The sequence below is a fragment of the Phascolarctos cinereus genome, unplaced genomic scaffold (assembly GCF_003287225.1).
Source record: "Phascolarctos cinereus isolate Bilbo 61053 unplaced genomic scaffold, phaCin_HiC Scaffold_726;HRSCAF=1367, whole genome shotgun sequence".
In the NCBI taxonomy this organism is placed as follows: domain Eukaryota; kingdom Metazoa; phylum Chordata; class Mammalia; order Diprotodontia; family Phascolarctidae; genus Phascolarctos; species Phascolarctos cinereus.
In genome coordinates, this window is record NW_027556098.1 from 396537130 (window position 1) to 396552393 (window position 15264).

General features: G+C 44.0%; 1 protein-coding gene across 1 annotated transcript in view; it reads left to right on the top strand.

Moving 5' to 3' along the window:
* The window catches only part of NPHP4 (nephrocystin 4), a 170957-nt gene that overhangs the window by 85428 nt on the left and 70265 nt on the right, over positions 1 to 15264 (top strand). The window contains 2 exon segments of the mRNA XM_078145734.1: positions 4327 to 4512; positions 7675 to 7813. Of these exon segments, the coding sequence (XP_078001860.1) occupies positions 4327 to 4512; positions 7675 to 7813 (325 nt within the window).

The following is a 15264-nucleotide window of genomic DNA, read 5'->3' on the forward strand; positions in this document are numbered from 1 at the left end:
TCAGCTGGCCTGTGATAGGGAATGCGAACAGGAAAGGATGAAGAGAATTTGTTCTTCAAGGTCACATATTAAAGCCTGTTTGTATTCATGCAGAGCTGTAACCAGGGCAGGATGATGGGGCTTTGTCCAAGGACACCAAAATTTTAAATCATGCTGGTGGCACTTGCAGTCAGGCAGTGTAGAAATAAGCACCTTGTTAGCAAGAATTGTTAAACAGGAAGCAAGTGGATGGAGCTTTCTCTGTGATATGCCCCTGCTACTGACCCCCTTAACCTGTAACCAGATGAGTTTCTCTTAGCTGAGTCCATCCTGCTCCCCATTCCCTTCTCCTGGCATCATAGCATCCACCTGTGGTCACTGTTCCCCCTTTCCCCTCCACCTCCCCACTGAATTTGAGGGCAGAGTTCATGCTTGCTCCAGGTACGTTTTGGACTTTTCCACTTTGGGCACAAAAATCTTTAAGAAGAGAAGATCACAGGTCTAGAGCTGAAAGAGACCTCAAAGGCCATCTAGTCCAATGCAGAGCCATTGCCAGTCATCCTGACCTGTGTCTTGTCACTGGACTCTGAGGACTGGAGAAGGGAGTGAGGCCGATGACTTTGCACAGCTTTGCCCAATTCACTTGCGAGCCAAGATATCATCCTCCTGACTCCTTGGTCTTCTTTGAGAGCAAAGGATGAACAACAATCCAACCCTCTTCCTTTATAAATGGGCAACTTGAGGTGCTTAAGTTTACTTTCCCAAGGTCTCACAAGGCAATAAGCATCAGAGTCAGAATTTGAACCCAGAGCCATTATACCATACTAGTTATGACACTGAGTCCATGTGATTTTACAGCTGTCCTTGGCTTACTCTTTCATGGAGAAAAGCATATGAAGGAAAAATGACTCCATGGCCTGGACTTGCCATGCCCCACACTCCTGATTCCTCCAGGAAGCCTTGGAGGCTCCCCCCCCACCCCCCCACACCCCAGTGCCCTTAGTGATCAATGCCTCTTCCTTACTCGATGAAAAGTTCTTGGAGAAATGTCAAGATTTATCCTTCTAGGGAAAACCACCAATATAGTAGTACCATGTCTCAAAAAGTGGTATCCCTAGCATTCCAATAAATCCTACATACTTCCTCCCTTCCCCAGTCAATTCCAAGGTCTCTAGTCTCTAGGCGATAAAACAGACTCTTCTCAGCTTTGAAAACCCTTCACAGCCTGGCCTCAGCCTCTCTTTCCAGACTCACTGGCCATGACTCGACTCTCCTTTGCACTGGCTCTACCCGCTACATCTAGAAGACCCTCCCTCCTCATCTCCATCTCACAGAATCAAGCACCATCTTCTTTATGAAGCCTTTCCTGATCTCCCCAAACGCTAGTGTGCGCCCCTCCAAAGTACCGTGTATTTAATGTATTTTAATGTGTTTAATGTTATTCAGTCGTTTCAGTCATGTCCAACTCTCTATGACCCCATTTGGGGTTTTCTTGGCAAAAATATTGGAGTGGTTTGCCATTTCCTTCTCCAACTCATTTTACAGAAGAGGACACCAAGGCAAAGAGAGTGAAGTGATTTTTCCAGGGTCACACAGCTAGGAAGGCCAGATTTGAACTCAGGTTGCCCTGACTCCAGGCCCAGTGCTCTGACCCTGCACTACCTAGCTGCCCTATATGTTGGTATTCATTTGATATATACTAACATAGGAATTTGTCTTCCCCATTAGAATGTAAACTCCTTGGGATTAGTGATCGTTTCATTCATCGTATTTGTATCCCCATCACCTAGCACTGTGTTTGGAACATAGTAGGTGTTTGCACAAACAAAGCCAATGCAACTAAGATTAGAAGGAAGGTAGAAAATTAGGAAAGAATTTTTACAACCAGTCTCTCTGATAAAGGCCTCATTTCTAAAATATATAGAGAATTAAGACAAATTTATAAGAACACAAGCCATTCCCCAATTGATAAATGGTCAAAGGATATGAACAGACAGTTCTCAGATGAAGAAATTAAAGCCATCTATGGTCATATGAAAAAATGCTCTAAATCATTATTGATTAGAGAAATGCAAATCAAAACAACTCTGAGGTACCACACCCACACCTATCAGATTGGCCAACATGACAAAACAGGAAAATGATAAATGTTGGAGAAGATGTGGGAAAATTGGAACGCTAATACATTGTTGGTGGAGTTGTGAAATGATCCAACCATTTTGGAGAACAATTTGGAACTATGCCCAAAGGGCTACAAAAACGTGCATACCCTTTGATCCAGCAATAGCACTTCTAGGGCTATATCCCAAAGAGATCAAACAAATGGGAAAAGGACCCACATGTACAAAAATATTCATAGCAGCTCTTTTTGTGGTGGCAAAGAATTGGAAATTGAGAGGATGCCCATCCATTGGGGAATGGCTGAGCAAGTTGTGGTATATGAATGTAATGGAATACTGTTGTGCTATAAGAAATGATGAACAAGCTGACTTCAGAAAAACCTGGAAAGACTTATATGGTCTGATGCTGAGTGAAGTGAGCAGAACCAAGAGGACTTTGTACACAATAACAGCCACATTATGCAATGACTAAGATTGTTAAACTGAACCTTTCTCAGCATTATGAGGATCTAAGACATCTCCAGAGGCCTCAGGATGGAAAATGCTGTCCACATCCAAAGAAAGAACTATGGAAGTCGAATCGCTCTCACTTAACTTTACCTTCTGTTGAGTTTTGTTTCCTCTTTCTGATGGTTCCTTGTATTGGTTTTAATTTTTACTTACAACTTCACTAATGTGAAAATATGTTTAATGGGTATGTAAATGTAAAGCCTATGTCAGATTGTGTGCCGTCTTGGGGAGGGTGGGGGGGAGGAAAAGGGAGAAAAATTTTCAACTCAAAAGCATATGGAAGTGATTGTTGATAAATCAAAATAAATTAATAAAAAAAAAGGAACATATTAGGTGCTTGTAGATTGATGGGCATGAGTCTTACCAAGTGCTTTCTAGACATGTGAAAGATACCCATGTCAAGCAAGTGATAGGAGGTTTGAATGAATGGGAGTGTCTGGAGGCAAGAGACTTGAGTTCCCCTTGTTGCTGTCACTAATTCTTTGTGACCACGAGTGAGCATTTCCACTTTTGTTGCATTTCCTTAATGAGTGCCACATTCAAGCCACAGGGGCTTGAATATACCTAATACCTCAGCATATCTGTAATTTCTTTTAATTCAACTTAATAAAGATTTATTAGGAGTATGAGTTTCTGCCTTCACTTCCTACTGGGAGAATGTACTGTAGTACAAATAAGCATAGTATGAAGAAAATTGAGAAGGAAGGTAGTGCTGTAGCAAACAGCTGGGGGGATCTGGGAAACCTTGACATAGGAAGTGAGCAATGAAGCCTGATCAGGAGACTGAGAAGCACAGGTGAGGATAGAGGGCATTATAGGTATGGCCGGTGGCTTAGGAGAATACTTGGAGGTGGGAGATGGAATATATTAAGATTAGGGAATAAATGGCAATCCCATTTGGTGGAAACATAAAATAGGTAAAGGGGAATAGTGTGAAATGAGGAAGAGCATTTGGGGACTAGATGGACAGAGATCTTAAGTACTGGGCTAAGGAGTTTGTCTTTTATCCTAGAGGCAGAGGAGAGGGAGAACCCCTGAAGATTTTTGAGTAGGAGAGTCAGACCTGTTCCTTAAGAAAATTCTTTTGATGTGCATGTGGAAGGTCTGTCGGAGAGGAGGCAGAGTAGGAGTAGGGAGACCGAGTAGGAGGCCGCCATCCAGGCAAGAGTTGCTGAGAAGCTGTTCTAGGGTGGTTACTGTATGTGTGTATAAATGTTATTGGAGTAGAATTGATAAGGTTTGGCACCTGATTGAATATGGTTAGGGGGAGGGACAGTGCAGGAAGAGGTGATGAGGGAGAGAGAAGAGTTAAGGATGATTGTAAGGTTACTTTTCTGGCTTCCTGGAACTGAGGGGCGCTCCTCAATGGAGTCTTGTCAACATGTATATTACCTCTGCTGGTCCAGACCTGCCCCATGCCTTCTTATGCTGGGTGATGCTTACCCATGGCCTGCCATGAGGCTTCCACACAGTATCTACCCAATGTTTTGGAGTCCTTCTTCCGGGTCATTCAGCGTTCTGTGGTTACCAGGGATGGATGGATGCTGGGTGTGAGCAGGTTGTAACATCTCATCAACAATGGCTTATGCAAGAAGTGGCTTTTGAGGTATCCTCTAGAAAACATTGGCCTGGACAAGGGGCTGGGCCAGCCAGGTAGTGAGATGGAGGGATAACTGATAGTGTTTAGTAACCTGCCTTTCTTCTGTTTCCTTACCAGGGGGCCTCTGCTACATCTTTGTCTAACATGGCCTACATGCACGTAGTTCGATGGGCCGTTTGGAACCCCCTGACAGAAGGCTTTTCTAAGAAGATGGTGACCTTACCCCTTCGAGGAGGAGCACAGCTCAACCCTGCCCACTGTTTGGTGTACAAGATTCCTTCAACCACCATGAGCTCTGAGGAGGTAAGACCGCTTACTTGTCTTCTCTTTCCAGTGAATTTGGCCTGTCCTATGTTATTATATCTGTTGCGCTGCTAACACATACATAGTGACTGAAAATAAGTCCACTAGTTGTGCTGAACCTATTTTCAGCCATGCTTCATAGGCAGAATTTTTCCATGACAAGGATTTATGTATTTTTTTAAATTACAAAATGATATTCACTTTGTAATAAAGTTTGCTGAGTAGTTGAATCAAATCCAGCCCTATACTCACTGAAGTTAATTAATTTAATGACATAATGCCTTTTGTCATTCCCATTTATATTAGTCTCTTGGGGAACTCTCAGTGCCCTCGACTTTTGAATGAATGCATTCTGTAAAGGAACCAACATGTGCCAATTTAACAAAAAAAGATTTCTTAAAGCGTTTAATTCATGGGAGAAAGTTGCTTGGTGTCTTTTTGGAGGCAGTCGGGTGCCAGGGAACTACTTGGTTGTATGGAGTAAGAGTCTGAGCTGGAAGAGATTGCAGCGGTCATCTGATCATCAGTGTTTAGGTATGTAGATTTAGAGAGAAACAGAGGTGGCCTCAGAAGTCCTTTGGACTGACCCTCTCATTTTACAGAGGAAGAAACAAGGGCCACTTACCCCAGACTGTCGAGGAAGCAGCTGACTGAGTTGGCCTCTCAGTCCTCCCGCTGAATACAGCAGTCTTTCTGTTGCATCATGCTGCCTATCAGGAATCTCCTGACCTTTGTTTTAATTCAGTCTCTGCCACTAATTACCTGTGATCTGGTTCAAGTCATTTCATCTTTCTAGGCCTCGCTTGTCATGTCTATAAAATTTCTGCATTTGATAATGTGATTCATTTTTTTTAACCATTAGGTATTTCCATTGAGACTTTTATATTTCTAAAAACATTTCCAGGCTCTTTCTAGAGTCCTCACATGAACCTTTTACCATTGCTATTTACCATTTTTCTAAGATAGGAAAAAAGTTTTACTTGTTGACTGACTGTTGTATCAGTGGGTCATCTAGATTTGGACTCTGGAGACAATGTCATTTTTGGAGACAAAGGCCATTCTTGATGGGCTGGGGTTATAGCACTGGGAGACTAGCCAATGTCATCCATCAATCTCATCACAAGACCTTTCCTTCCTTCTGGAACCAAATTTGGCTGCATCCCCACAAGGCCTCATTTGTCCTCTTTCCAGGAGGACGAGGAGATTGCTATCTGGAATGCCTGACCTTGAGACCAAGGTTCCACAGGAGATTGTTGAGGATGTTCTGCTCAGTTTTAGTCCTCACATGATGCAGTGTTTCACCTCTCACCTTTTAGATATGTCATGTGCGCTGGGGAGGAGGAACATCGAAGGTTCTGATATCTTTAAAGAGCCATCGGTGCTACGCTGTACATTGCAGTCAGAATTTCTGAGATTCCTACTGTGAGCCCCAATGCTGTACAAATGCCATTAGCTAAAATGACTCACTAGCTTTACTCACTGTTGGACATGATGGGTGGTGAAAAACCTCTTAATGGGGCCTTATTCTCTAGAAGCTGGTGACCTTGACGGGGAAAAGATAGCATCCTGAATCAATTAATCAGTCCACATTTATTAAGCGCCTGCTATGTGCCAGGCACTGTGCTAAGTACTGAGAGAAGCAGCAGACAATCCCTGCCCTCAAGCAGTTTACAGTCTAATGGGGCAGATGACATGCAAACAAATACATACAAAGCAAACTACATGCAGAGTGTATGCTTGCGGTTTGTCCTGCGTTCTCGAAGAGGACTGTGACATCGGGGTACATAGGAGATAGTTAAAAGAGGGAAGGCGCTGAAATGAAGAGGAGGTGGGGAAGGCTTCCTGTAGAAGGTGGGGTTTTAGTTGGGACTGCAAAGAAGCCTGGAAGGTCAGTAGGGCAGACAAAGTTGAGGAGGGAGAGCGTTCCAGGCATGGGGAAGACAGAGAAAATGCCCGGAACCAGGAGAAGGAGTGCCTTGTTTGTAGGACAGCCAGGAAGCCAATGGCACTGAACTGAAGAGTATTGTTGGGGAGTAAGGGTAAGTGTTGGGGAGGAAGTGTAAGAAGACCGGAAAGGTGGGAGGGGACTGATTAGGAAGGGCATTGAATGTCAGAGCATTTTATATTTGCTCCTGAAGGTGATAGGAAGCTACTGAGTTAAGTGATTAGCTTCTGTCCATTTTCCTCCTTGTTCATGAATTTAAATAGACTAAGACTGATTTTGGGGCAGCCAGGTGGTGCCATAGTGCATAGAGCGCCAGGCCTGAAGTCAGGAAGACTCATCTTCCTGAGTTCAAATCTGGTCTCAGGCACTGACTAGCTGTGTGACCTTAGGCAAGTCACTTCACCCTGTTTGCTTCAGTTTCCTCATCTGTAAAAATGAGCTGGAGGAGGAAATGACAAACCACTCCAGTATCTTTGCCAAGAAAACCCCAAATGAGGTCATGAAGGGTTGGACACAACAGCAATGAGTGATTGTTGAAAGATATGTTACGAGGCCATTTTATGTTGAAGAACTTTTGCTTCAAGTTGAATTTTGCATATAGAACTCCAGCAGCTTAGAGGATCTACGTCTGTGCAGCAGGATACTGAAAAGAATTTGTGGGTTTGACCCAAAGCTGGTGGTGCATGGACGTATTTTCCAACATTTTTCTATTCCATTCATTTGTGAGACTCATTTCAAGACATTCTAGTAAAGAAGGCTTGAGGCCACCCTGGGCTAGAGGTATCTCCTCTTTGTACTTGGATGTAGTTGTTTTCTAAGGATTTTAGGATAACACGTACTCTTCTCTTTCCTGGAAAAGAGGAATATGTTATATACAAATGTTTGTTGTTGTTGTTGTTTTAAAGAAAGCATCAGGTGAAGCAGATATGCTGGGTGGTAATGTATCCATCAGCCTTGTAGAAAACTCCAGACAGGAAACTCTGAACCTCCTCCTCATCGGGACTTTTGTGGTTGATTTTATCACTGTGTCATTCAGAGGGCAATACTGTAACAGGACACGAATCACATGATTATAATTTAAATGTCTTTCTCCAGGAGTCCCTAATTTAAACGTTCTTTCTTGGGGGAAGTGGGGAGGATGGGACAGGAAGTAGGGTATGCATGCTTTTTATTTTTTTTTTTGGATGAGAATTTATTTTCAGTATTGTTCATTTCAGGTTAAGCAAGTTGAGTTGGGCTCCATCCAATTCCAGTTCTCACTCAGCTCAGAAGAACACTTGGGAACCTCTCTTGAGCCCTCCAGCCACATGAAAGAGGAGCCACAACACTCCAAGAAGCCTCCCCAATCCCCTTCAAGTAAGTGTTTTCAGGGTGCTAACTTTCAAGTCCACAGCGTGACTTCCATCTGTTCCTGGGAGAAAAAAGCACTTAATAGCATACAGTAATCACCAACTTTATAAGGTAACTGCTATAGATTGCTTTAATTTGAACCCATTAGTTGGGTTTTCCCTGGCTATGCTGCTTTTTAAGTTGTAAAATTGAGCAGTGATGAAGTGGGCACAGAGGTTTCTCGTCTGTGGATCAGCCCGTCAATCAGTTCATTCCGTCATTTTAAGAGATGTGCAGCTGGAGCTCTCTGCAGGGGTCTTCAGCAGAAACAGTCCCCTCTTCTCCCAGAAGTCACTTCACGTGGGGCTCTTGGAAATGAAGGCTTTCAAACATTGTGGATTCACCAAAATCCCTGATTGCAGCAGTGCCGAGCGTAGGAAACACATGGGAGAAAGTTCGTTTCCTTTTTTAAAGTACTGTACTCCCTACTTAGAAGAAGCATCGTCTGGGAGCCGGAGGCCTGGGATGCTGACGTTGACGTGGGGCTTTTTAAAGTGGAGTCCTAAATTGCTACAAGCCAAGCTACCAACTGAGTTCAAATACCTTGCCCTGAAGGCAGGGCCAGGCATATTTCCAGTGGCATACAGTGATAGAGAAAGTGGCTTATGGTGTTTGTTCATTTAGTGTTTGCTTTGCTCGTCAGTTTTAGAACTGTGTGGATGGAGCTTTATGTTCTACCCCCCTTCATTCATTCATAGTTGAGAAGTACTTTGATCTATGCTGTGGTGGGGCACCAGTAGCTTCCCCAGAGAGAGTGGAACTGAAGCTGTGATAAGATCCTCCCAAAAGGATGTTGCACTTCTGTGCTACATCCAAAGCTAAGATGAGTTCCTCACGAACTTATGTGTTCATCTTACAAAAAGGATTCTCATTTCTGAGAGTTAGATTAGTACGTGTGTTGAGCCTTTTTGACCTTTGGTATCCAAGCATAGAGCTGGGGGAAGGTGCTGTCAGAGAACCCTAGATCACAAGGGTCGCACCGGTCTTTGGATCCCAGACAGAACGATGGTGAATGGTCAGAAGTGGGAGAGCCAGAAATAGAAGGACTCCAGATGGATTCATCCTTTCAGTCTCTCTACTACAGCATCTGAGCTGCAAACCTAGGAAGATGAGTAGGAAGGATTCTCTAGTCTATAATCTAGAACTATAGTCGTCATAAGGGTGCCTATTTTACCTGTAGAAAAAAGTAGAGAACCGGTCCCCTGAGATGCGTTCTGTGGCTTTGGGTGACGATACACACGAGATTGGTTTCTTCATTTTCCAGCAGACGGCAGCGCAATTAAAACCATGCAGTCTGCTTTCTTACGTATGTTTGTAGCTGGGACTCCAGGAAGGACTTTCTCACAATTGTTTCCAGGCTGCAGGCCTTTTGTAAAGGCATTGTTCATTTTACGTTGTGAAACTTTTTTTTTTGAGGACAGATATCTCAGTTGCATTGGTCTTACAGCCAGTAAAACTGCTTATTTCTTTGGCTAGAAGCCTGGGATACTGGTGCTCATCTTTGTGCTCATTCCAGCTTTGTTAAGAGGACTAAACTTATTCCTTAGGACAAAAGAATAATTAATTGTATTACCACAAACCACATTATGAAGTGACATCCTTCTTCTCTGAAGGTCGGCCTATTCTGCTGGTTTAAATATGTTTTCTTCTTTTTATGAATGTTCTCATCATAATTGTTCTTCACATAATTCAACATCATTATTCAGGATGTTAGTTTATAATAGTACCTTATTAATGTAGCAACAGTCTGAAGTGCATAGTAATCTTTGTACTTGAGATGGAGCCAGAACATTCATCTGCTCAAGTGGATTCTGCTAGGATCCACCTTGTAGAAGTATCTAGTGGGCACCCAGCTTCTATAAAGGATACACTGGAAACACAGATGGATGAAAGGAGGAGAGAAAGGAAGGAAGGGAGAAAGGAAGGGCAGGGTTAGGAGTGCACTGATCACAAAGGTCTGAGGAAACCTATGAAGGAAGGAAGGAAGGTAGGAAGGAAGGGGTAAGGGAGGGAGAAAGGAAGAAAGGAAGGGAGAGAAGAAGGGAGGAAGGAAGGGAAGGAGGGAGGAAGGAAGGGAAGGAAGGAGGAAGGAAAAAGAGAGGGAGGAAGAAAAGAAGGAGAGAGGAAGGAAGGAAAGGAAGGAGGAAGGAAAAAGAGGGAGGAAGAAAAGAAGGAGAGAGGAAGGAAGGAAGGAAGGGAGAGAAGGAAGGAGGAAGGAAGGGAAGGAAGGAGGAAGGAAAAAGAGAGGGAGGAAGAAAAGGAGAGAGGAAAGAAGGAAGGGAGAGAAGAAGGGAGGAAGGAAGGGAAGGAGGGAGGAAGGAAGGGAAGGAAGGAGGAAGGAAAAAGAGAGGAAGGAAGGGAAGGAGGGAGAAAGGAAGGAAGAAGGAAGAATTTATTAAAGACCTACTATGTGCCAGGCACTATGCTAAATGCTTTCCAAATATGATTTCATTTGATCCTCACACAACCCTGGGAGATTTTTATTATTATCCCTGTTTTACAGTTGAAGAAACTAATTCATACCGTGGTTAAGTGATTTGCCCAGGGCCACACAGCTAGTAAGTGTCTGGGTACAGATATGAACTTGGGATTCTATCCACTATTCTACTTCAGTGCCTATTTGGTCATAGATAGAAAGCTGGAAAAGTCCTCAGGCTCTTCTGTGTAGCTCAGCAACCCCATTTTCTAGATGAATACATGGGACAAAGGCAGTCAAGCTGGGACAGGAGTCCGAGACCTTGCCCTCTCCGTCGTCCCAAACTCTCAGCTCTGCTAGCAGATTTAGGACCTGAGCATCCCAAGATGTAGAGCTGGTCATCTGGCTCAGAGGTGACAAATTCTGGCAGCAGTTGGAAAATGCTTAACAAAATAAATAAAAATACCAAATGCAACTTGGATAGTATTAATTTGTGGTTTTCTAAGTCAGTATGTGGCCAACAGGGTCCCTTTCTGTTTGAATCTGATCTCTGGTCTACCTCAACTGGTCTAGCTCAACAGCTTGATTTTACAGATGAGGAAACTGAGGGGATGTGCTCTGTCCAGTTCACCCAGGCATTAAGTGGCTGAGCCAGAATTTGACATCTGGACGAAGATTAAGGTCCTGTGAGCCAAGCTCAGCCCCCTGTGCACTATACCTACCTCCACCTGTAGAGATAGAGGAGAATTAATTCCCTCACTACCTTCCTCTGCTAAAATGGAAACCACATCAGTTCAGAGAAGAAACACATGATGAGTCTCCAGCTGGACACAAAGGTATAGACTCTATGGCTTAACAATAGGAAATAACTGGAGCATTGCTTTTATTTTCAAACAACAGATGTTATTTTCCCGGCTAGCAGCATGCCTTGATTGTGCTGTTTAAGCTGTTAAAAATGGAAGGAGGATACCCAAGACCTCATTTAGACTGGATCTTGGCATGAACTTGCTTTTCATGCTTTGGGCCATCTACTGAAGTGTTCACTGAAAGACACAAATCCTCATATTGAAAAGTTGGCCATCTCATTGGTCATTAGAACACAGACTCATGAAAATAGCCTTCAGAGGACAGGGCAGGCTTTGTGTGCCAAATGGGTGATACCATCAGTAAAGGCTCTGCCCCCTACAACAGAGGAAAGATGCTGTGGGAAAGAGGGGTCTCAGCTTTAGTGTCTCCAGCCCACCCAACTTAAGTATCATGGAAGGGGTACTAGACTTAGAGTCAAAAGAGACAGGAGTTTGTATCCTACCTCTTTGATACTTCCAAGCTTTTAACCATTCACAGCTTCTCTGGACCTCATTTTCTTCATCTGTAAAATGTGTATAATTACATCTATAGTATCCGTTCCTTAAGCCTACTATGATCTTAGATAGAGATAATATATGTAAAGTGTTACAAAGTATCAGCCTGTGTATTTCAATCAGCTATTCATCAGGCAGAAAGCCAGCGGCCTGCTGAGATGGAAGTTTGCAATTGCTTCTGCAAAAGAAATAAAAAGACCTCCTACTCCACCTCCCAAGGGGAATTGCATTGGCCAGTCGCCTTGCCTGCTCGAGCTGGTCACTGCTGTTCTCCTTCGTGGCATTGGGGCCGATAACCAAGGCCCTCCTTGGCTGGTGGGATCTGCAGAAGGAAGCAGGGCAGAGAGAAGACTTAGTGAGGAAGGCCCTTTGGGAGAAGCAAGGTCTTTGAAGTCCCAGTTCTGGCTGGGAGTCTTACTACCTCGGTGACCTTGGAAATGTCACTTCATTTCTCCCTCCCTCAGTTTCCTTATCTCTCAGGGTGGCCCCTAAGGTCTCTTCTGGCTCAAAGTGTTGATGCTGTATGTCAGCCAAGTATAGACGCCAGTCTCCAGTTGACCGAGGCCCAGGGCCTCCTTTTCAGCCTCCTTGGCTACCCTGCAGCTGCTCTCTTTCTCTTTTTAGGGGGCTGATCTTTAATACACGCATGCTTTTTACTCTCAAGCTTAAGAAGAGTTCTCACTGCCCTGCTTGGGGGTCGTGCATCCCCTGGGTACCTTCAGGAGCAGACGTTGAACTTTTGTGCAAATATGCTGCAGCAGCTTAATCCGTTTTTCAGATGCTGCTTGGGGACTCTGAGATCTGCATGGATAGAATCTGATTTCATTAGGTTTATTTAATTTGGATTTATTGCGGCATTCCTGTCATGCTAATATGATCATCTTCAGCTTAGGTGCCACACATTTTAAGGCGCTGTCTCCTAAGACTTAATATGAGCGACTTTAAATATGTGCTGGTGTTTAACTTATGACGGAAACTTTTCTTCCTTCAGTATTTTGCCAACTTATATGGTTCCTTTGGAAATCTTAATGATATTGTGGCTGTCACCTTAAGTGGAGTGCTTTGGCTTCCAGTGATGAATAATGTGCCATATTCTTCCTCTAAGATTACGAGACTGAAAGGGTCTGTTATAGCGCCTCAAACCACTAGAGGGCACTCAAACCTCAGGTTTCTTAGCAGAAATCTACCACTTAGCCACTATTTAGTTCTTTGGAATGTTCTGGTGGTATCAGGACTTTGCTTAATGGGTTTTAAAACAGAAATCTAGATGGAGTTAATTGAAAATATTTAATAATGGCATTTTCTAAGATGTATCGAGTTAGCTTGTTGACATAATTACAGCATTGTGTTACTGATGTTGCCTAGAACATACCTCCCTAAGTGCAATTCCGTGGGCATGAATCAGTAGGAGTCAGTGCATTTCAAAGCATTAAAGGAGAAGTCAAATTATTTGAGTAGCTTATTGTGGCTTCTCAGTACATGTATACAGGAGACACTGCTAGTTCACAGCTTGTAAAAGGACTCGAGATTGCCTTGTTTCTGTCTCTCAGATGCCAGGGAGATTATTAGTCCTGAGCAAAGACCTTAGCACGGGTGGGGATCCTGCAGCCTTGAATGTGGCCCTCTAGGGCCTCAAGTGCAGCCCTTTGACTGGATCCAAACTTCTCAAGTTTGAGGACGTAAGGACCTAGAGGGCCACATGTGGCCTTGAGGCGGCAGGTGCCCCACTCCTGCCTTAGAGCAGAGAGCTTCAAGTCTTAATGGGCTCAGTTCAGCAAGTCTCTTTAACAGACATCTATTAAACAGCTAATCTGTGCAAGGCATTGGGGGTATTGTTGTTGTTCAGTCGTTTTCAGTCTTGTCTGACTCTTCCTGACCCCATTTGGGGTTTTCTTGGCAGAGATACTGGGGTGGTTTGCCATTTCCTTCTCCAGCTCATTTTACAGATGAAGAAAGCAAGGCATACAGGGTAAAGGGACTTGCCCAGGGTCACATGTGGCCCTCTAGGTCCTTGGGTGCAGCCTCTTGACTGAGTCCAAGTTTTACAGAACAAATCCTTTTATTAGGAGGATTTGTTCTTTGAAGTTTGGATTCAATTGAAAGGCCTCACTTGAAGACCTAGAGGACCACATATGGCCCTGAGGCCGCAGGTGCCCCACCCCTGTGCATGATCATTTAATTCAGCTCAACAAATATGGTGGTGGTGGGGGAGAGGAGGTAATGGGGGGGATTACTTCATCCCTGCCCTTTACCTGCTAATTGGTACCCATATCAATGTGATACCAGGTAGACTGTGACGGAGACAAAGGAGAGCTCCGGAAAGAAGGAAAAAGATGCACGCTCAGCTGGGAGAATAAGGAAAGGCTTTATCCAACTAACAGACATTTACGTAGCACCTGCTGTGTGTCAGCTGTGTGCTAGGGGCTGGGGACACAAAGACAAGAGTGAAACAATCCTCGCCTCCAAGGAGCTCCCATTCCAATGGGGGAGACATAATGTACAAACACAGATGAATGTAAGGTCTCTGCCCTAGCAACTGAGCAGAGGGGAGAAGCTTCATGGAGAAGGTGGTGATTCCCCAGTCACAAAGAAACCAGAGATTCCAAGAAGAGGAGGGGAGGAGAGAGGGGATTCCAGGCATGGTGAGGGGAACAGTCAGCGCAAAATCGGTCATTTGGGACTGGACAACTGTGATTCTCTGAGCTGTTAGCACCTGAAATAGGCCTCAAACTACTACTACTACTACTACTACTACTACTACTACTACTAACTACTACTACTACTACTATAAAATGGCATGAATTATATAGCGCTTTGAGTTCTGGCACTGGTGAGAGAATTGATGCCCCTGCCATTAAGTAGTGCTGTTGATTTACAGTTTCCTGAAGTCTTTACCTTTGCAGGCCCTAGGTCTGTGGGAATCATTAAAGACTAGGCCTGAACTATTACTTTATAGGTCTGATCATTGTGTCCTTTATTTGTGCTTGCTTTCAACCACAACAATGCATCTTTCAACAAACACTTGGCCTGTTCTTTCCCCTCATTGTCAGGGACGACTATTTTTACCTCTTTTGTAACACTGGCAAACTCCATCCTCTTTCTGAGACCAAAGCCTGATCTTTCCCCGTCTTTCTGTCTTAGCTGCTGAAGGTTGCTAAGCAACCGCCTCCTCATGTCGGCCTTTCTATCTCTTCACTCAGTACTTTTTCAGCTTAATAACTGATCTTTTAGTTAAGTACTGACAGGCTTGTTTCACTGGGCAGTCAGTTCAGCAAACTGTGCACTTTCCTCTATTAATAATTCTCATCAGAATCTCCTCGTGCATGCTGATTGTCCCCTCCCAAATCACCCCCACCAAAATGCACAGTTAAATAAAATTACTGGCATTTAGTAAAAATATTCTTGGGAAAACAAGCTTGTGTTTTGTGCTCACTCACTGTCATGCTGCCTCCCACGTAGGCCCCAGTGGGGTGACAGGCAGGAAGGAATTTGGACAACCATCTTCCAGTGCCATTTGCAAACCTCCATTAGCATATCCCATCCCTGGGATGAGGAAAGACCCTAATCCCCCTAACATGTTTCCTGATATTTCTGAGGGCTTCGCTGTGGTCGAGCTTGGGAGAACATATTTGAAGGCAATC